This window comes from Lethenteron reissneri, chromosome 55 (assembly GCF_015708825.2).
Source record: "Lethenteron reissneri isolate LAM-NWPU_2019-01 chromosome 55, ASM1570882v1, whole genome shotgun sequence".
Lineage (NCBI taxonomy): Eukaryota > Metazoa > Chordata > Hyperoartia > Petromyzontiformes > Petromyzontidae > Lethenteron > Lethenteron reissneri.
Window position 1 is genome coordinate 7,607,266 of NC_083833.1, and position 21,090 is coordinate 7,628,355.

The 21,090-nt window shown below is 47.0% G+C and overlaps 1 protein-coding gene across 1 annotated transcript in view; it reads left to right on the forward strand.

Moving 5' to 3' along the window:
• Positions 1–282: 282 nt before the first annotated feature.
• Positions 283–21,090, forward strand: part of LOC133356722 (dual serine/threonine and tyrosine protein kinase-like) — an 84,938-nt gene continuing 64,130 nt past the window's right edge. The window contains exon 1 of the mRNA XM_061574365.1: positions 283–451. Coding sequence (XP_061430349.1) covers positions 283–451 — 169 coding nt within the window. The remainder of the gene's footprint in view (positions 452–21,090) is intronic.

The window sequence follows — 21,090 nt, forward strand, 5'->3', positions numbered from 1 at the left end:
CCCTCCACCCATCGCCCCGCCCACTCATTACCCCGCCCCCCTCCACCCACATTGCCCCGCCCCCCTCCACTCATTACCCCGCCCCCCTCCACCCATTACCCCACCCCCCTACACCCACTGCTCCACCCTCCCCATTGCCCCACCCCTCATTACCCCGCCCCCCTCCATCCATTGCCCCGCCCACCCATCGCTCCGCCCCCCTCCACAGCCCCCCCCCCCCCCCTCATTGCCCCGCCCCCCTGCACAGCTGCCCCCCCCCCCTCCCGAGCCGCCCAGTTCATGATGGCGGACGCGTCGACTCGTTGGTTCGTCGCGTCGCCCGCGCTGCTCGCCCAGGAGCTGGCGCGCACTTTCCGCGCCTTCGGCCGCCTCAAGCAGCACTTCCAGAACAACCTGCAGGAGACGGAGGAGTACTTCGCCGAGCTGCAGGACTGCGGACACTACGACGAAGGCGAGTGCCGAGTTTGCCGAACGACGCCGCCGCAGTTCCAATTCGCGGCTTTTTTTTCTCCATTTTTTTGCTTCGCTTCGAACGGGGGGGGGGGTGGCCACGCCCTCCCTTGAGATTTCCCAGTGCAGATAAGCGTGGCATTACCACGCCCATTGGACGAACGCCGCGTCACGTGGGCCGCAGGGGCCAATGGCGCGAGGGGGGGTTGGAGGGGGGGGGGTCGAGCGCTTATGCGAGCTGGGAAATATGAACGGCACCGGCGATTGTAAACAAACTCCACGTTACTCCGTAAAGAATATGATAATTGTTTCGAGATTTGAAGCTTTCGTGACTGCAAGGATTCATATTCTTAGGTTTTTTCGGTAAAGTCACGTAGGTAGAACATCAAAATTAATAAAAGTAAAATAAAATATTTTATTTTTATTAATTTTGATGTTTTACCAACGTGACTTTACCGAAAAAACCTAAGAATATGATAATTGTTTTTTTTACCCTTCTATTTGGCAATAAAACTGACACTTTTTTTTACAAGGAGTCATGTTTGCATAGACCACAATACCTGCGGTCATAATGCAAAAAAAAACACAAGTCAGTGCACATTATCAGAGTTGTGTTTTTTGTTTGCATTATGGCTGCAGGTATTGTGGTCTATGCAAACATGACTCCTTGTAAAAAAGTGTCAGTTTTGTTGCCAGATAGAAGGGTAAAACAATTATAAACCTCCACGTTAGTTTATTAACGCGTAAGTCGTAGCAGCAGTGGTGGTGGTGATGGTTAGTCGGGCGTTTTGCGATCAATATCATCCGTAATGTAGGCAGTTTATTTCGATTTAAAGCTTTCGTGACTGCAGGGATTCATATTCTTGGTTCTTTCGGTAAAGTCACGTAGAAGAAGAAGGGAAATAATAAAATAATAAAAATATGAAACAATAAAATTCTCGCGACGTTTCGATTGCAACACAAGCAATCATCATCAGGTGTGAAAACCACAGAAAACTTTTTCAAATTGTCTTGCATTTTTTTTTCTTCAAATGTTCTTGCTGTGGTTTTCACACCTGATGATGATTGCTTGTGTTGCAATCGAAACGTCGTGAGGATTTTATCGTTTAATATTTTTATGATTGTATTATTTCCCTTCTTCTACGTGACTTTACCGAAAGAACCAAGAATATAGGTGGTTTAGTAAAGGTTTTTTGTCACGTAAACAGAACGTGCCCATTCGTTGCGAGGCACGGCAACCCACAACAACCCACAACAACCATTTGCGTGTTGGGGGTTTCTCTCTCTCCGCTGCTGGATGACGACCTCACCGTGCCCCCATCGATCACCCTCTCGGCTCGCGCGAGGTCACACACGTGTTGTGTCCCCCTTGCGATTAATCGATGTGTGCGCTTTAATCCGCTCGCTACGACTAATCGATGTGTGCGCTTTAATCCGCTCGCTACGATTAATCGATTTGTGCGCGTTAATCCGCTCGTTACGATTAATCGATGTGTGCGCTTTAATCCGCTCGCTACGATTAATCGATTTGTGCGCTTTAATCCGCTCGCTACGATTAATCGATTTGTGCGCTTTAATCCGCTCGCTACGATTAATCGATGTGTGCGCTTTAATCCGCTCGCTACGATTAATCGATTTGTGCGCTTTAATCCGCTCGTTACGATTAATCGATTTGTGCGCTTTAATCCGCTCGCTACGATTAATCGATGTGTGCGCTTTAATCCGCTCGCTACGACTAATCGATGTGTGCGCTTTAATCCGCTCGCTACGATTAATCGATGTGTGCGCTTTAATCCGCTCGCTACGATTAATCGATGTGTGCACTTTAATCCGCTCGTTACGATTAATCGATGTGTGCGCTTTAATCCGCTCGCTACGATTAATCGATTTGTGCGCTTTAATCCGCTCGTTACGATTAATCGATGTGTGCGCTTTAATCCGCTCGCTACGATTAATCGATGTGTGCGCTTTAATCCGCTCGCTACGATTAATCGATGTGTGCGCTTTAATCCGCTCGTTACGATTAATCGATTTGTGCGCTTTAATCCGCTCGCTACGATTAATCGATTTGTGCGCGTTAATCCGCTCGTTACGATTAATCGATTTGTGCGCTTTAATCCGCTCGCTACGATTAATCGATTTGTGCGCGTTAATCCGCTCGTTACGATTAATCGATGTGTGCGCTTTAATCCGCTCGCTACGATTAATCGATGTGTGCGCTTTAATCCGCTCGCTACGATTAATCGATGTGTGCGCTTTAATCCGCTCGCTACGATTAATCGATGTGTGCGCTTTAATCCGCTCGCTACGATTAATCGATGTGTGCGCTTTAATCCGCTCGCTACGATTAATCGATGTGTGCGCTTTAATCCGCTCGCTACGATTAATCGATGTGTGCGCTTTAATCCGCTCGCTACGATTAATCGATGTGTGCGCTTTAATCCGCTCGTTACGATTAATCGATTTGTGCGCTTTAATCCGCTCGCTACGATTAATCGATTTGTGCGCGTTAATCCGCTCGTTACGATTAATCGATGTGTGCGCTTTAATCCGCTCGCTACGATTAATCGATTTCTGCGCTTTAATCCGCTCGCTACGATTAATCGATGTGTGCGCTTTAATCCGCTCGTTACGATTAATCGATGTGTGCGCTTTAATCCGCTCGCTACGATTAATCGATTTGTGCGCTTTAATCCGCCCGTTATGATTAATCGATGTGTGCGCGTTAATCCGCCCGCTACGATTAATCGATGTGTGCGCTTTAATCCGCTCGTTACGATTAATCGATGTGTGCGCTTTAATCCGCTCGCTACGATTAATCGATTTGTGCGCTTTAATCCGCCCGTTATGATTAATCGATGTGTGCGCGTTAATCCGCCCGCTACGATTAATCGATGTGTGCGCTTTAATCCGCCCGTTACGATTAATCGATGTGTGCGCTTTAATCCGCTCGTGGGTTTCGCTTGGCGCGCGGTCGAGTTGACATTTGTCGATGGTGTGAAGAAGAAGAATAAGAAGACGGCAAAGACGACTCGATGCGAATTTTGTAAATTTTACGCGAAAGATTACGAAACTAAACAAGTTACTAAGTAAGCACCCACCCCCCCCCCCACTGAGCTTATGTTGTAGCTATTTTTACAGAAGACGACGACCTGGCTGTCACAAATGATAGTTCCACGAAGTTGGCGGCTTATTATCATCATCACGTGAAAATGTAAGCAACCAAATTAGTCTGAACGCGTGATAATGTGGAGGGGGCGCGGGGGGGAGACCGGAGAACCCAGAGGAAAATCCACGCGACCGCGGCGAGAGAGACACGCAAACTCCAAATATACAGCAGCAGCAGGCGTCAGGGTCGGGATCGAACCCACGACCTCCTGCACACCAGGCGAGGTAGTTAACATCTCCTAGCCACCGTGATGATGATGAGAGAGAGAGACACGCAAACTCCAAATATACAGCAGCAGCAGGCGTCAGGGTCGGGATCAAACTCACGACCTCCTGCATAACGGGCGAGGTAGTTAACATCTCCTAGCCATCGTGATGAGAGAGAGAGACACGCAAACTCCAAATATACAGCAGCAGGCGCCAGGGTCGGGATCGAACCCACGACCTCTTGCACACCAGGCGAGGTAGTTAGCATCTCCTAGCCACCGTGATGATGATGAGAGAGAGACACGCAAACTCCAAATATACAGCAGCAGCAGCAGACGCCAGGGTCGGGATCGAACTCACGACCTCCTGTATAATGGGTGAGGTAGTTAACATCTCCTAGCCACCGTGATGATGATGAGAGAGAGAGACACGCAAACTCCAAATATACAGCAGCAGCAGCAGGCGCCAGGGTCGGGATCGAACTCATGACCTCCTGCATAACGGGCGAGGTAGTTAACATCTCCTAGCCACCGTGATGATGATGAGAGAGAGAGACACGCAAATTCCAAATATACAGCAGCAGGCGTCAGGGTCGGGATCGAACCCACGACCTCCTGTATACCAGGCGAGGTAGTTAACATCTCCTAGCCATCGTGATGAGAGAGAGAGACACGCAAACTCCAAATATACAGCAGGCGTCAGGGTCGGGATCGAACCCACGACCTCCTGTATACCAGGCGAGGTAGTTACATCTCCTAGCCATCGTGATGAGAGAGATAGACATGCAAACTCCAAATATACAGCAGCAGGCGTCAGTGTCGGGATCGAACCCACAACCTCCTGTATAACGGGCGAGGTAGTTAACATCTAGCCATCGTGATGAGAGAGAGAGAGACACGCAAACTCCAAATACACAGCAGCAGGCGTCAGTGTCGGGATCGAACCCACAACCTCCTGTATAACGGGCGAGGTAGTTAACATCTAGCCATCGTGATGAGAGAGAGAGAGACACGCAAACTCCAAATACACAGCAGCAGGCGTCAGGGTCAAGATCGAACCCACGACCTCCTGTATACCAGGCGAGGTCGTTAACATCTCGCCGCCGCAGCACCCCATGTATGGTGTCATCATAACCAGCTGCCATTGTTGGCCGAGGGATCCTCCGTTCCCACGCCGTGCGAGTTGCGGGTCGGTGAAGGCTGGCGAGCGCTAGTCGTGGGAGCATAGAGGTGGCGTGCAACAATTGTTTTTGTTGTTGCTGTATTGCACTTGCGTGGCTGCTCACGCAGCACGTGAGCCTGCAGAGCCACTGTGGCAACCTGCCTTGTGCGTGCGTGTCGTCTCCAGACGGCGTGTGCAGCGGTTAGCGCTACGCTGCGCTACGAACCCGGCCACCCGAGTTCGATCCCCCCCCTCTCGCGGCCAACAGTGGTGGCGATTGTCTGAACCGGTCCTGGGCCTCCTCCCCTAGGTCGACTCGGCCTCAAATGAGTACCTATTGCGGTGTGTAGTCAACATCGCCACTGGGGACACAAAGGCGGCCGGGCGTGGTGGTGGCGGCCACCTATCCCCGTTCGCGTAGCGTTCAGGGCTTCATAGGTGCTCGCTAACAGCACTTGCCCCAACAGTCTGTTAAGGCTACCCGGGGGATCTCTGTCTCCCGACGGAGCGCCATGCAGGCTCAAAACTACTTAGCTTGCGACAACATCTCGATGGGGTCGGGTGGCACCTGCAGTCAGTCAGCCCCATGGCACCTGCCGAGTCTGACCTGTGACCTTCCTGCCAGCGGGCGTTGGACGCTTCACCTGCCCTTAAAGTGCACATAGCCTAGCACGAGCGCCGTGGATGACGTCACCGCCACTTAGTGGCGAATGGCGATTGTTGTTGTTGATTTGGTCATTTCTTGTATCGGGGAAAACAGACACGACCCTTGAGGCTTGATTCATGATTCATCGCAGTGATGCCGTGGTTGGTTGGGGTGACAAGTCTGTTGACGGAGGACTGACTCCCTCCGTTGTTTCTGGTCATTGCCATATTCGTCGGTCAGTCTTTAGACTCGGAAAGATCACACCGCCACTGTCGTATTATTATCATTCTTCACCGGCATGAGACTTCCCTGAAATGTGTTCTCATCGATTGTTGATTTCTTAGCACGTGTTTAATATTTCACCAGGCTCGTGTGTCTCGTGTGTTTTTTGTGTTAATGATTTGCGCCCCAGGTCTCCTTTACAATCCGAGATTTGTTGCCAAAAGGACTTTCACCCACTTAAACCGTTTTCTCTGGATTATACGGCGCTCTGGAAAGTAATCCGCAGCCCAAACTTGTGCGTTATGTTAATAAAGTTAGACGAATCTGGTCTCCCACGCAGGCACATCTTGTAAGACGCACTCCCCAACTTTTTGTTTACATTACAGGGGAAAAGAGTGCATGAGGATGCACAGAATCCGATGCTTAATTGCACCGTACATTATGCACCTGGGGTTGTGGCAGTGGTGCAGTGAGTGGTTAGCGCTCAGTTCTGTGAACTTGAGAGTGGAAGTGGATGCTAACGGAACGAAGTTGACAACTATGAAAAGATAAACGAGCAGCTAAACTTCAGAGATGTTGTGTCAAAGCAAAAGAAAAGTGAATGCATTATCTATCTCGCGAGGAAATCTACAGGAGCATCACAAACTCAAGGTGATAAGTGAGATAAAATAATTGACGAAAGGTCTTACGATGGAACCGGGTGTCATCGGGAAGGGGCAGTGTAAGCCTGCTGAAGGTTACTTGGAAGTGAATTCAAACGAGCGTAGCTTAATGTAATCGAAAGTAGACAACTTCCTAATAGGTGTCACAGTGTAATTTTTTAAGACATAATATAAAATTTCACAATTTGACAATTAGCGTGATATTCTTGGTTTTTTCGGTGAAGTCACGTAGACGGGAAATAATAAAAATAAAACAATAAAATTCTCACGACGTTTCGATTGCAACACAAGCAATCATCATCAGGTGTGAAAACCACAGCAATACTTTTTTTTAAAAGTGGCATGTTTTTTTTTCTAATTTTCTTGCCGTGGTTTTCACACCTAATGATGATTGCTTATGTTGCAATCTAAACGTCGTGAGAATTTTATTGTTTTATTTTTATTATTTCCCTTCTACGTGACTTTACCGAAAGAACCAAGAATATGAATCCCTGCAGCCACGAAAGCTTTAAATCGAAAATTATTGTGATATCAGTTTCTCGTGACTTTGTAATTCACTTCACATTTGTATTAGATTTTGTGTGCGTTGCTGCACTTTTGGTACGAATTTACATTGATTAAAAGTTATTCAACTACAGTTCACACAATACATCCTTGCCATGAGTCTCGGTGGCTAGGAGATGTTAATTACCTCGCCTGGTATACAGAAGGTCGTGGGTTCGATCCCGACCCTGACGCCTGCTGTATATTTGAAGTTTTCTTGTTCTCCCTGTGGTCGCGTGGATTTTTCTCGGGGACCGTCGGTTTTTCCCCTCCATATTTAGAGTCAACGTCACGCATTTAGAGTATTTGGCTGCTATACATTTTCGCTTGTTAAGCCACTTAGTTCAGCTATCATTTGTGGCCATGTTGCTTCTGAAAAGAGATATATAGCTCAGTGGGCCTTACCTGGTAACATAGCTTCAGCATTGCTTCTACATACTATTTACATTCCCTCCCTTTGTTAATGCTACCCCCTGCCCCCTCCCTTTGGTGCTGCTGATCCTGCATAATGCATGGGCATAATATGACTTTGAACCCCCCCGCCCACCTCCTACGCATTTCCCATGAATATGCTCAATTCCTCTTGATATGCACATTCTTTTGTTAAGGCGCTCTTCTTCCACCTCCAACGCAGCTTATATATAAGCTCCTAGCTTGGCAGTGTCTCATTCTTCACCTGAAGACGGCTGCTTGCGTTGTAGCCGAAACGTCGTGAGAATTATTTTATTATGTTTTATTTTTATTATTTTATTATTTTATTACTTCCCTTCTACGTGACTTTACCGAAAAAAAACCAAGAAGATAGTTTCATCAGTTGAATCATTAGAACTCATGATGCTTATACTTCGATTTAAAGCTTTCGTGACTGCAGGGATTCATCTTCTTGGTTCTTTCGGTAAAGTCACGTAGAAGGGAGGACGGCTGCTTGCGTTGTGGCCGAAACGTCGTGAGAATTGTATTTTATTATGTTTTGTTTTTATTATTTTATTATTTCCCTTCTACGTGACTTTACCGAAAGAACCAAGAAGATGCTTATACTGTCAGTGAAATGGAAAATAATCCAATATTTATATATAATGTCATCATCACCAAAACGTCAATTACTCCTGAAATATTTTAAAAAGCATTCTAATATAATACATATTTTTTTAATCACATTTAATTACGGTGTTATATTGTAGAATATGTTTCCAGGAAGTGGAATATGTAGAAACATTTGAAAGTGAAATGATACTTGCTATCTAACAATATTTTTCTAAGTGGACGAGATGTTGGATTAAGTTTGAACTGACATGTTTTTGTACAGTTATTTCCAGGCTACCCAGATTTCACATTTACCACACCAGGTCGGCTAAAAACAAAAAAACATCGGTAAAAACAAACTGAAATGCAATACAATATTAATTATATTAATGATAAGGTAGAAATTGAATAGCAAATATAGCTTGCAGTATAACTATAAGTACTTTTCATTAGTTTATTTGCACAATTAACACACGTACACACACGCTACATATGCCCCCACAACATACATATACATACAATGACACCATATACGTATGCAGCTAAGGTAGCCACAGGTTTGTTGATATTTTATTTTCCATTCATGTTAGTGGAGCGGCTAACCGGACTTTTCTGCTAGCAGTGCCACGGCTCTCCCCTCCGTATTAGTCTGGCTAGTGGAGGTCTCACTGGATTGCTATAACACATTCCTGCGGAGGGAGCTGGTAGGAACGTTGGTTTGCTCGGTCAATGGCCAGAGTCAACGGCGGCGTGGTGTATTCCGCAAATATGGCCGATGTGAGGGCGGGCACAGACCGGCGTGAGTAGGTTAAACTTTGAGTTTTATAAGGGCACCACGGGGTGACCAGCCCCTCCCCACCCTCCCCACCCAGCCCCTCCCCACCCTCCCCACCCAGCCCCTCCCCACCCTCCCCATCCAGCCCCTCCCCACTCTCCCCTCCCCACCCAGCCCCTCCCTCCCCACCCAGCCCGTCCCTGCAGGACGGACGGACACAATAATCCCCTGTGGGCTGGTGTAACCAGGAGGTTCCTACCAGTATCACAGCAGCCTTTGTCACGAAGGAGAAAGTGAAAAAAGGCTAAATACAAATGAAAAATACCAATGCACCTGGCGGTGATGATCTTGATGGTGATGATGAGGAGGAAATCGGTATCGAACAGAGCAAGCAATTGGGAGAATTAGGACGAGAAAAGTTTTCGTAGTTTCGTGCAGTGAAATTAAAAAAGAAGGCACATTTCAAAGCGAGATCGGAAAAGTCGGCCTTCGGTAGACTCGTACAAAGGAAGCAATGCAGTTGCGTGTGGCGATCACAGGACAGCTAGTCTCATGAGTCACGCAGCGGAGATCATGTTAAAAATTATTGGCAAACGATGACATTTTTATTTTGTAATTTATAAGCCCCTTTGTCAATCTACAGCTGGACAAATTCCCCTGGCCAAGCCACGTCGGTCATGGGGGAGGGGGTGAAGGGGGTTTGTTTTGACCAAACTGCAAGACATTGCTCGCCACTTGATATTCACCATCGCCGGGAAATCATAGCACAGGAGGACGACGTTATATACCCACTGCTCTCTCACTCGAGTCATCGGTGCTCCGAGGCCAAGTGAAATGAAAGGCACTTGATGAACTGTTAATGGGATAACCCGGGTGGTCGATTTTGACTGTCGGGGCCAGGCCAGGTCTCTGCATACACCCCACCGGTGCCGCGGTCAGTGTGTCCTCACGACTAAACCTCGCCGGGTCTTCGGAGGCTAAACAGGTCGGCGGCTGGTTCGTGCTCGCATGGGTGGCCACGGGGGCATTGTTCCGGTGTCGTCGGTGTGTGTGTGCGAGGCCGTGAGGTGTGGCCAAAAAGTTGGCGGGTGTCGAGGTTGTCACCCCTTTGTACGTAATTTACACTTGGTGGGTTTCGATTTAAAGCTTTCCTGACTGCAGGGATTCATCTTCTTGGTTCTTTCGGTAAAGTTACGTAGAATGGAAATAATAAAATAATACAATTTTAACATAATAAAATAATTCTCACGACGTTTCGGCCACAACGCAAGCAGCCGTCCTCAGGTGAAGAACAGGTCTGTCTTCAGACTCTTGTCTTCTCGACAGACCTGTTCTTCACCTGAGGACGGCTGCTTGCGTTGTGGCCGAAACGTCGTGAGAATTATTTAATGATATTTAATTTTTATTATTTTATTATTTCCATTCTCCGTGACTTTACCGAAAGAACCAAGAAGACTTGGTGGGTTTTCACTAGGTTCTCCAGATTCCTCTCGCACGGAGCCCAACTCTTCAATGTCGAACTGGTTTACTTTAAAATGTTGCAGTAACCTCCTGACATAAGTTTTGAGGCACACGGAGGCTTTTCAGTTGTAAAGCGCCGTGGATAAAGGCGCTTTATAAATTACGAGCTTTACTCATCGGCTTTGCCCGAGACTTGGATTCTTGCCTTGGATTAATACACGGCCTACGTGGAGGGTTGGGGGGGGGATGCGTGACGTCAGCAGGCACACTGCGTGACGTCAGCAGGCACACTGCGTGACGTCATCAGGCACGCTGCGTGACGTCATCAGGCACGCTGCGTGACGTCATCAGGCACACTGCGTGACGTCAGCAGGCACACTGCGTGACGTCAGCAGGCACACTGCGTGACGTCAGCAGGCACACTGCGTGACGTCAGCAGGCACACTGCGTGACGTCATCAGGCACACTGCGTGACGTCATCAGGCACACTGCGTGACGTCATCAGGCACACTGCGTGACGTCAGCAGGCACACTGCGTGACGTCAGCAGGCACACTGCGTGACGTCAGCAGGCACACTGCGTGACGTCAGCAGGCACACTGCGTGACGTCATCAGGCACACTGCGTGACGTCAGCAGGCACACTGCGTGACGTCAGCAGGCACACTGCGTGACGTCAGCAGGCACACTGCGTGACGTCAGCAGGCACATTACGTGACGCTGCCGCATTCGGGTGACATCATAGATGTGACATCACCGCTCACTTGCCGTGCAAAATATATCCATTATTGCGCCCCCCCCCCAAAAAAACAAAAGTCTATTTTTATACTTTTTGCATTGTGTACAGTCTGGATGCTACCCACATGCCAATTTTTTTCAAGTTTGTTGCATGTCGGGAAGTATGCTAAACATTTCGAACAGACACACATATTCACAAATTTCCCTTTTATATATATAGATAAGATGTTCTCCCCTTGGGCAATGAAACATTTATTTATTTACGTATCTGATGTATGCATCGCCTTGAGTACATTGTAGCATGGCGCTTTATCAATATCACGTATTGTTATTATTAGTTGTGGAGCTCTGCCGTTGGGTGATCTCAGGTCTCCATTCAGTGGCAAGAAACAACGCCATCTGTGGCTGTGCCGGTCATAATTATATGGAGATGTTGTCTTGAGGAAAGCCGTGTTATTTCTTCTCAGCTGCCTTAAGTTGAGTGTTGTTTCGATTTAAAGCTTTCGTGACTGCAGGGATTCACCTTCTTGGTTCTTTCGGTAAAGTCACGTAGAATGGAAATAATAAAATGATAAAATAAAACATGATAAAATAATTCTCACGACGTTTCGGCCACAGACCTGTTCTTCACCTGAGGACGGCTGCTTGCGTTGTGGCCGAAACGTCGTGAGAATTATTTTATTATGTTTTATTTTATTATTTTATTTTTTCCATTCTACGTGACTTTACCGAAAGAACCAAGAAGTTGAGTGTTGTTCTTCCTGGATTTGGTGTCGCTTCTGTGGCCTCCACCTTCCTGGCCGTCCTCTTTCCCTACGCATTCCTAAACCCGCGCCATATTATAATAATTGTTTTTCTACCCTTTTATCTGGCAACAAAACTTGACACCTTTTTTACGAGGAGTCATGTTTGCATTGACCACAATATCTGCGGTCGAAATGCAAACAAAAAACACAACTCTGATAATGTATGCACTGTCCTTGAAGTTGATTGGTCCACGCCCGAGACAGCTTTCCTTAGAGCCTAGTCTCACATGGTGTTGGACCAGATGACGCCAAAAGGCGCATAACTCAAAGACAATGCACCATCAGAGTATGAGAGCTCGGGGTTAAGCATTTACACCATTGGTACCTCATTTGCCAGTAAAAAAATATGATAATTGTTTTTTTACCATTTTTTTCTGGCAACAAAACTGACACCTGTTTTACAAGGAGGCATGTTTGCATTGACCACAATACCTGCGGTCGGAATGCAAACAAAAAACACAACTCTGATAATGTATGCACTGTCCTTGAAGTTGATTGGTCCACACTCGAGACAGCTTTTCTTAGAGACTAGTCTCACATGGTGTTGGACCAGATGACGCCAAAAGGCCCACAACTCAAAGACAATGCACCATCAGAGTATGAGAGCTCGGGGTTAAGCATGTACACCATTGGAACCTCCTTTGCCAGTAAAAAAATATGATAATTGTTTTTTTACCATTTTTTTCTGGCAACAAAACTGACACCTGTTTTACAAGGAGGCATGTTTGCATTGACCACAATACCTGCGGTCGGAATGCAAACGAAAAACACAACTCTGATAATGTATGCACTGTCCTTGAAATTGATTGGTCCACACCCGAGACATCTTTCCTTAGAGCCTAGTCTCACATGGTGTTGGACCAGATGACGCCAAAAGGCGCATAACTCAAAGACAATGCACCATCAGAGTATGAGCGCTCGGGGTAAGCATTTACACCATTGGAACCTCCTTTGCCAGTATCAAAATATGATAATAGTTGGTTGTTTTTTAACCAATTATCATATTTTGCTACTGGCAAAGGAGGTCTCAATGGTGTAAACTGCGCCATATTCTCCACGTCTACTCCAGTGGCCTTTACATCCTTCACATCCCTGGTTCATTACTTCCAACCAAATCCTTCTTAGGCCAGCTTCTCGGTACTCTGTCTTGGTACTTCGACATTCTTTGCTTTTCTTCTTCCAATGTGGTTTTCCTCTATTCTTATCGCGTGTGTCCCCCTGGCCAGCTGAGTGGACTTCCTCTCTGCGTTTCCGAGATGGGCACCACTAAACCCTAACCCTAACCAATAAGCTTCCCTGGCCATCTGAATAGATGTTTCTCTCTGCCTGTCTGTGGTGGCCACCATGAACCTCGAACTGTAACCCCTGATCGATATATCTTAGCCATCCTGAGTCAATTCTTTTACTCATTTGTCTGAGATGGGCACTGACCCGCTGGTTTGTTCCTCATCTTCTCGGTGCGGTGTTCGTCGGCAATAAAATAAATAATTCTACTTTGCATAGGTCATTTCCTCAATTCCACGATCCACACATCTGGGAGAGGCTTTCAGAAAATGTGGTGACCATTAGGGCCTGGGGGGGGCATGGGGTTGCTTCGCTTGGTGGTGAAGGCTCAGTGGTCATAGCACGTGTTTTCGGTACAGTGATCCCTCGTTTATCGCGGTTAATGGGGACCGGATCCCCTCGCGATAGGTGAAAATCCGCGAAGTAGGATTGGCCCCCTAGGAATTTCCATATATGTGTGTGTGGGTACCAGAATGTTTAAAAATATGTATATTTATACTTTATATATATATTTTACTTAAATCTATTTAATTGTAAAACCTTAATATTATACATTCACTCTCTCTCACGATACGTATTATGGTGTTCTATACTCACCAATGACAGTAGTATATTGAGACTTGACTCCAGTAATGACGACGACGACGATGACAATGACGACGATGAAAGACCTGTGCAGTTCGATGAATGTGATGATGAATGATGATGATGATGGTGTTACTGCACAGGTATAATGAGGCCTTAAAATCAGTTCGAAAAATCCGCGATGCACTGAGGCCGCGAAACTTGAACCGCGAAGTGGCGAGGGATTACTGTATTTCCAAATTATATTTATCCATGGTCATGATCCACCCACCGCTGGATGAAGACCTCCCCCGAACCCATCGACCTCTGTGTTGCCCATGCCCGTTTCGTCGCTGCATTTCCGCAGTCAACATCCTCTTGGGTGCGCTCATTCTCTTCGCTGCCACGCTGTCGTTATTTTCGACCACCGGCCACCGTCGTTTCTCGTGACCACCTCCACTGACCATGCCGGTCGGTAGGAAGGGGGAGGGGGGGCTTGAAGGCGGGCAGCATATACGCGGGAGCATAGGGGTACAGTTTGGCGCGTAGGCTTTTCGCGACCAATATTATTCGTAATTAGGTTTTTTTAAATCCTTTATATTAAGTTCACTTGCTTGCTTACGACCGTGCAAATCTTTCGGTCGTTTTTTAACCCACTTCCCGTGATCCAATCGAGCTGACATTTTGCACACAGACTCGTTGTGCGTGACAATTAATTTTCGTGAAATTTTTTTCCCAAAAATGTTACACTGTTTAGGGATAAATAAATAAATATTTAATTGCCAATTGCTTAATGGTGGCAGACAATCATCTGACTCATAGGTGGCAGCCATCTCAAGCCAGAGGACGAGAGGACTCTAGCCGCCCGTTTCATGATGACGCAAATGTTGACTAACCACATGGCATGAAATCCCTGCCCTCACGCTGTACACTGGAGACTTTATAGAGCAGTTACATTGAAGCCGCCAGGTTCTTGAAAGTGGTAAAACGGGTCAACGCTAGTGCCCTCGGGAATATACGGGGCATGTCAAGAGGTGATCTTACATATAAAGGATTTATAGTGAAAAACTTTGTTTTTACGGGTTAATTTTTTTTGGTTTAGATCACGTACGTGTAATTGTGTCGTAACTCTCCACCACCCGACACAGCCAGTAAGGTTCGTCACGTAAACATCGCGCCGATGAGTTACAACTTCAGCCCACCGGTGTGTTGGAGAGTAAATCCACAACATTTACAATTTGAGTATTACGACGTTTCGCTGGTGATTACATCCAGCGCGGTCTCGGGCGATTTGCCAGAATGGCAAAAAAAACACCTTCATTATGAGCATAGAAGTACAGTACAACAGTGTTTTTCTGCACTGTCCATCAGCTGTTCGCCAACGCAGCCCCACACACAGCACTTAGCCTATAAGACCTGTTCTGTATGGTGGTCACCCATCAGGAACTCTGTCCAGGCTCAACCCTAGTTGGCTTCTGAGATACACAAGTGGAAAATTAAGGCCTCGACACAGAGGCGTGGTTTCTCTGTGTGCCTATGTTTGTCTCTCTCTTTGTATCTCTGTGATATCTGTCTGCTTATATGTCTGTCTATATGTCTGGTTCTGTGTTTTATCTCTCTCTCAAATTTAGCATTCTCAGGAAGAACGTAATCAACCAGGTAGGGTGATGACTGTTATGTTATCCGACTCTCTGTTGTATTACATTACATTTCTTTCGGTAAAGTCACGTATAAACAGAAAATAATAAATTAAATACTAGCATACGACGTTTCGATTGCAACACAAGCAATCATCATCAGGTATAAATGAAATCGAAACACAAATCTAGTATACTTAGAAATGTAATGTAATACAACAGAGAGTCGGATAACATAACAGTCAACAATTCTAGATTTGAAGCTTTCGTGACTGCAAAGATTCATATTCTTAGGTTTTTCGGTTAAGTCACGTAAGTAAAACATCAAAATAAAAATAAAATAAAAATAAAAATCACGACGTTTCGGAGTGCCTCCGAAACGTCGTGATTTTGGCTTAACCGAAAAACCTAAGAATATAACAGTCAACACCCTACCTGGTTGATTACGTTCTTCCTGAGAATGCTAAATTTGAGAGAGAGATAAAACAGAGATAAAACAGAGATAAAACACAGAACCAGAGACATATAGACAGACATATAAGTAGAGACAGATATCACAAAGATACATAGGCACACAGAGAAACCACGCCTCTGTGTCGAGGTCTTAAATAGCTTTTACACTATGAGACCTCCTTTACCAGTGGCAAAATATAGTAGTAGGTTTTTACCCTTTAAACTGGTACAAAACTGACACCTTTATACAAGGCATCATATTTGCAATAACCGCAACACAAGCAGTCAAAAAGAAACAACTCTGATAATGGTAATGATATGCATATCATTACCATTATCAGAGTTGTTTCTTTTGCATTTTGACTGCTTGTGTTGCGGTTATTGGAAACATGATGCCTTGTATAAAGGTGTCAGTTTTGTACCAGTTTAAAGGGTAAAAACCTACTACTATACCTTAAATTGCTGTTGGAATCGCTCGGCGGCAAGGCCACTGTAAGGCGGCATGACCCAATCTATCATTGCCCGGGGACTGCTCCACTCGGGCAATTAAATACCGAATTGGTTTTTTACTTCGTTATTTCATATTTATTGGAATGAGGGAGGGGGGCCCCGGGGCCGGGGCTATTGTAGAACTGAAATTGAGGTTGGATGCAAGCCTGAACAACACGAGTTTTAGTGACTCAAGCGGCGTGGGTGTGGCACCCAAGCTGACTAAAATTGCGAACCAGCCTGTCACTATGGCTAGGAGCTATATAAGCAAGAGTGGCACTACTCGTTGGTCACGATGGGGGGTGGGGGGTGATGGTTTGGCAACGTTAATGCTGAAATATTTGTAGCAAACGAGAGAAGAACACAAGTGATTTAATTATCTTCTTGGTTCTTTCGGTAAAGTCACGTAGAAGGGAAGTAATACAATAATAAAAATAAAACATAATAAAATAATTCTCACGACGTTTCGGTCACAATGCAAGCAGCCGTTCTCAGGTGAAGCAGCCGTCCTCAGGTGGACCTGAGGACGGCTGCTTGCGTTGTGGCCGAAACGTCGTGAGAATTATTTTTATTATGTTTTATTTTATTATTTTATTATTTCCCTTCTACGTGACTTTACCGAAAGAACCAAGAAGATGAATCCCTGCAGTCACGAAAGCTTTAAATCCCCCGTTCCATGTCAAAGAAATGCAGATTTTTTTTTGGTACACCATACTTCACCACGCTGGTCAGTGCGAATTGGGGAAAAGGGATGATGCCCAGGGCCATATCAGATCTCCAAAGTTGTTCATTGAGAGTGCGGTGCACTAAACTCTGTGCCCGCTACCCACCCCCCCATGCCTCCTTCACACAAATAAACATGAATTTACAGTATTCTTGGTTCTTTCGGTAAAGTCACGTAGAAGGGAAATAATAAAATAATAAAAATAAAACATAATAAAATAATTCTCACGACGTTTCGGCCACAACGCAAGCAGCCGTCCTCAGGTGAAGAATGAAACACCACCAAGCTTGGAGCGTATATTTAAGCTGGGTTGGAGGGGGGGAGGTGGGAAGAAGAGCGACCTTGACAAAATAAAAATAAAAATGAATTTGCAGTGTTCATGTGAGCCGACGTGAGACAAATGCAATATAATAGACTGCGGGCATTGACTGGTAGAGACAGAGAGAGAGGGGGGGGAAGGGGAGAGCGGGTGCAGTGCGCGTGCTTGTTAGGTCTCCCAGAAGTGTTGTCAAGTCGATCTCATGACGATGAAATTCCGTCTTTACGATCCCGCCGAAGCTTCATTACAGTGGCCCGCACAGGGACGCATATTGTGTGCGCTGGTTTTAAGTGGCTTAGAGCGAGCGATTAATACAGGGTGCATACGCTTTTCACGCACGCACGCTCATGCTTGCATGCAATTGGTGTCACTCTTGCGGGAAATCCTGGTTCGGGGCATCGTCCGCAGCGGAGCTAAAACGTTTATGTAATTGTTTTATTTTTTTCATCGCAGCTCTTGAGCACAAGGCCCAAAGTGCCCAAGCGGCCTGTTACACACAACACCGCTTGTTGTAATTGATAACAGTCGGTACGTTTCTTGGGTTGAGAAAGGTCTTTGTGACCTTGGGAAAAGAGACGAAGGGAGGGAATTCCAAAGTCGGTCGATGCAAGGGAGAAACAGAAAGGGAAATGTTGTGCAGTACGTGAGTGTGTTGTTGTGACCTGCAGTGTGGTGAGTGGGTGAGTGTGTTGATGTGACCTGCAGTGTCGTGAGTGGGTGAGTGTGTTGTTGTGACCTGCAGTGTGGTGAGTGGGTGAGTGTGTTGATGTGACCTGCAGTGTGGTGAGTGGGTGAGTGTGTTGTTGTGACCTGCATGGTGGTGAGTGAGTGAGTGAGTTGTTGTGACCTGCAGTGTGGTGAGTGAGTTGTTGTGACCTGCAGTGTGGTGAGTGAGTTGTTGTGACCTGCAGTGTGGTGAGTGAGTGAGTGAGTTGTTGTGACCTGCAGTGTGGTGAGTGAGTTGTTGTGACCTGCAGTGTGGTAAGTGAGTGTGTTGTTGTGACCTGCAGTGTGGTGTGATGTGGTGAGTGTGTTGTTGTGACCTGCAGTGTGGTGAGTGAGTGAGTGTGTTGTTGTGACCTGCAGTGTGGTGAGTGGGTGAGTGTGTTGATGTGACCTGCAGTGTGGTGAGTGAGTTGTTGTGACCTGCAGTGTGGTAAGTGAGTGTGTTGTTGTGACCTGCAGTGTGGTGTGATGTGGTGAGTGTGTTGTTGTGACCTGCAGTGTGGTGAGTGTGTGTGTTGGTGGGACCTGCAGTGTGGTGAGTGGGTGAGAGTGTTGTTGTGACTTGCATGGTGGTGAGTGAGTGAGTGAGTTGTTGTGAGCTGCAGTGTGGTGTGGTGAGTGAGTGTGTTGGTGGGACCTGCAGTGTGGTGAGTGAGTGAGTGTGTTGTTGTGACCTGCAGTGTGGTAAGTGAGTGTGTTGTTGTGACCTGCAGTGTGATGTGGTGAGTGTGTTGTTGTGACCTGCAGTGTGGTAAGTGAGTGTGTTGTTGTGACCTGCAGTGTGGTAAGTGAGTGTGTTGTTGTGACCTGCAGTGTGGGGAGTGAGTGTGTTGTTGTGACCTGCAGTGTGATGTGGTGAGTGTGTTGTTGTGACCTGCAGTGTGGTAAGTGAGTGTGTTGTTGTGACCTGCAGTGTGGTAAGTGAGTGTGTTGTTGTGACCTGCAGTGTGGGGAGTGAGTGTGTTGTTGTGACCTGCAGTGTGATGTGGTGAGTGTGTTGTTGTGACCTGCAGTGTGGTAAGTGAGTGTGTTGTTGTGACCTGCAGTGTGGTGAGTGAGTTGTTGTGACCTGCAGTGTAGTAAGTGAGTGTGTTGTTGTGACCTGCAGTGTGGTGAGTGAGTGAGTGTGTGTTATGACTTGCAGTGTGGTGAGTGGGTGAGTGTGTTGTTGTGACCTGCAGTGTGGTGAGTGGGTGAGTTGTGTTGTTGTGACCTGCAGTGTGGCGAGTGAGTGTGTTGTTGTGACCTGCAGTGTGGTGAGTGAGTGTGTTGTTGTGACCTGCAGTGTGGTGAGTGAGTGTTGTTGTGGCCTGCAGTGTGGGGAGGGTGTGTGTGGGTTGGTGTGATCTGCAGTGTGGTGAGTGAGTGTGTTGTTGTGACCTGCAGTGTGGTGAGTGGGTGAGTGTGTTGTTGTGACCTGCAGTGTGGTAAGTGAGGGTGTTGTTGTGACCTGCAGTGTGGTGAGTGAGTGTTGTTGTGGCCTGCAGTGTGGTGAGTGTGTGTGTGTGTTGTTGTGATCTGCAGTGTGGTGAGTGAGTGTGTTGTTGTGACCTGCAGTGTGGTGAGTGGGTGAGTGTGTTGTTGTGACCTGCAGTGTGGTAAGTGAGGGTGTTGTTGTGACCTGCAGTGTGGTGAGTGGGTGAGTGTGTTGTTGTGACCTGCAGTGTGGTGAGTGGGTGAGTGTGTTGTTGTGACCTGCAGTGTGGTGAGTGGGTGAGTGTGTTGTTGTGACCTGCAGTGTGGTAAGTGTGTTGTTGTGACCTGCAGTGTGGTGAGTGGGTGAGTGTGTTGTTGTGACCTGCAGTGTGGTGAGTGGGTGAGTGTGTTGTTGTGACCTGCAGTGTGGTAAGTGAGTGTGTTGTTGTGACCTGCAGTGTGATGTGGTGAGTGAGTGTGTTGTTGTGACCTGCAGTGTGGTGAGTGGGTGAGTGTGTTGTTGTGACCTGCAGTGTGGTGAGTGGGTGAGTTGTTGTGACCTGCAGTGTGGTGAGTGGGTGAGTTGTTGTGACCTGCAGTGTGGTGAGTGAGTGTTGTTGTGGCCTGCAGTGTGGTGAGTGGGTGAGTGTGTTGTTGTGACCTGCAGTGTGGTGAGTGAGTGTGTTGTTGTGACCTGCAGTGTGGTGAGTGGGTGAGTGTGTTGTTGTGACCTGCAGTGTGGCGAGTGAGTGTGTTGTTGTGACCTGCAGTGTGGTGAGTGAGTGAGTTGTTGTGACCTGCAGTTTGGTGAGTGGGTGAGTGTTTTGTTGTGACCTGCAGTGTGGTGAGTGAGTGTGTTGTTGTGACCTGCAGTGTGGTGAGTGAGTGTGTTGTTGTGACCTGCAGTGTGGTGAGTGAGTGAGTGTGTTGTTGTGACCTGCAGTGTGGTGAGTGGGTGAGTGTGTTGTTGTGACCTGCAGTGTGGTGAGTGAGTGAGTGTGTTGTTGTGACCTGCAGTGTGGTGAGTGGGTGAGTGTGTTGTTGTGACCTGCAGTGTGGTGAGTGGGTGAGTGTGTTGTTGTGACCTGCAGTGTGGTGAGTGGGTGAGTGTGTTGTTGTGACCTGCAGTGTGGTGAGTGAGTAGTTGGTTTAATGCGGTGTGGTGAGTGAGTGAGTGTGTTGTTGTGACCTGCAGTGTGGTGAGTGAGTAGTTGGTTTAATGCAGTGTGGTGAGTGAGTGAGTTGTTGTGATCTGTGGTGTGGACAAAATAACTCCTCAATCCGTGAGGAGGAATCAAGGAGCAGAATTTTCGAGGAGAGCTGGTCGACGTGGAGTGACGTCACCAGCGTTGCACACAGACATTCTAGGTTCATAGTAGGCAATAATAATGGGGGGGGGGGGGGTGTCCATTTGGGGGACGTCACCTGCCCATGAATATTAATGCGTGGGGCTGGTCGATGTGGCGTGACGTCACGAGCGTTAAGGACATTCCTACGTGATTTTCGTAGGTATAAGGCAGCGGGGGGAGGGGGGTGTAGCGGGGGGGGATGCAAAATTAACCTCATGGTACAATGTCGAGAGCGCCATTGGGATTTTGGTAACCCACGTTATCATTAG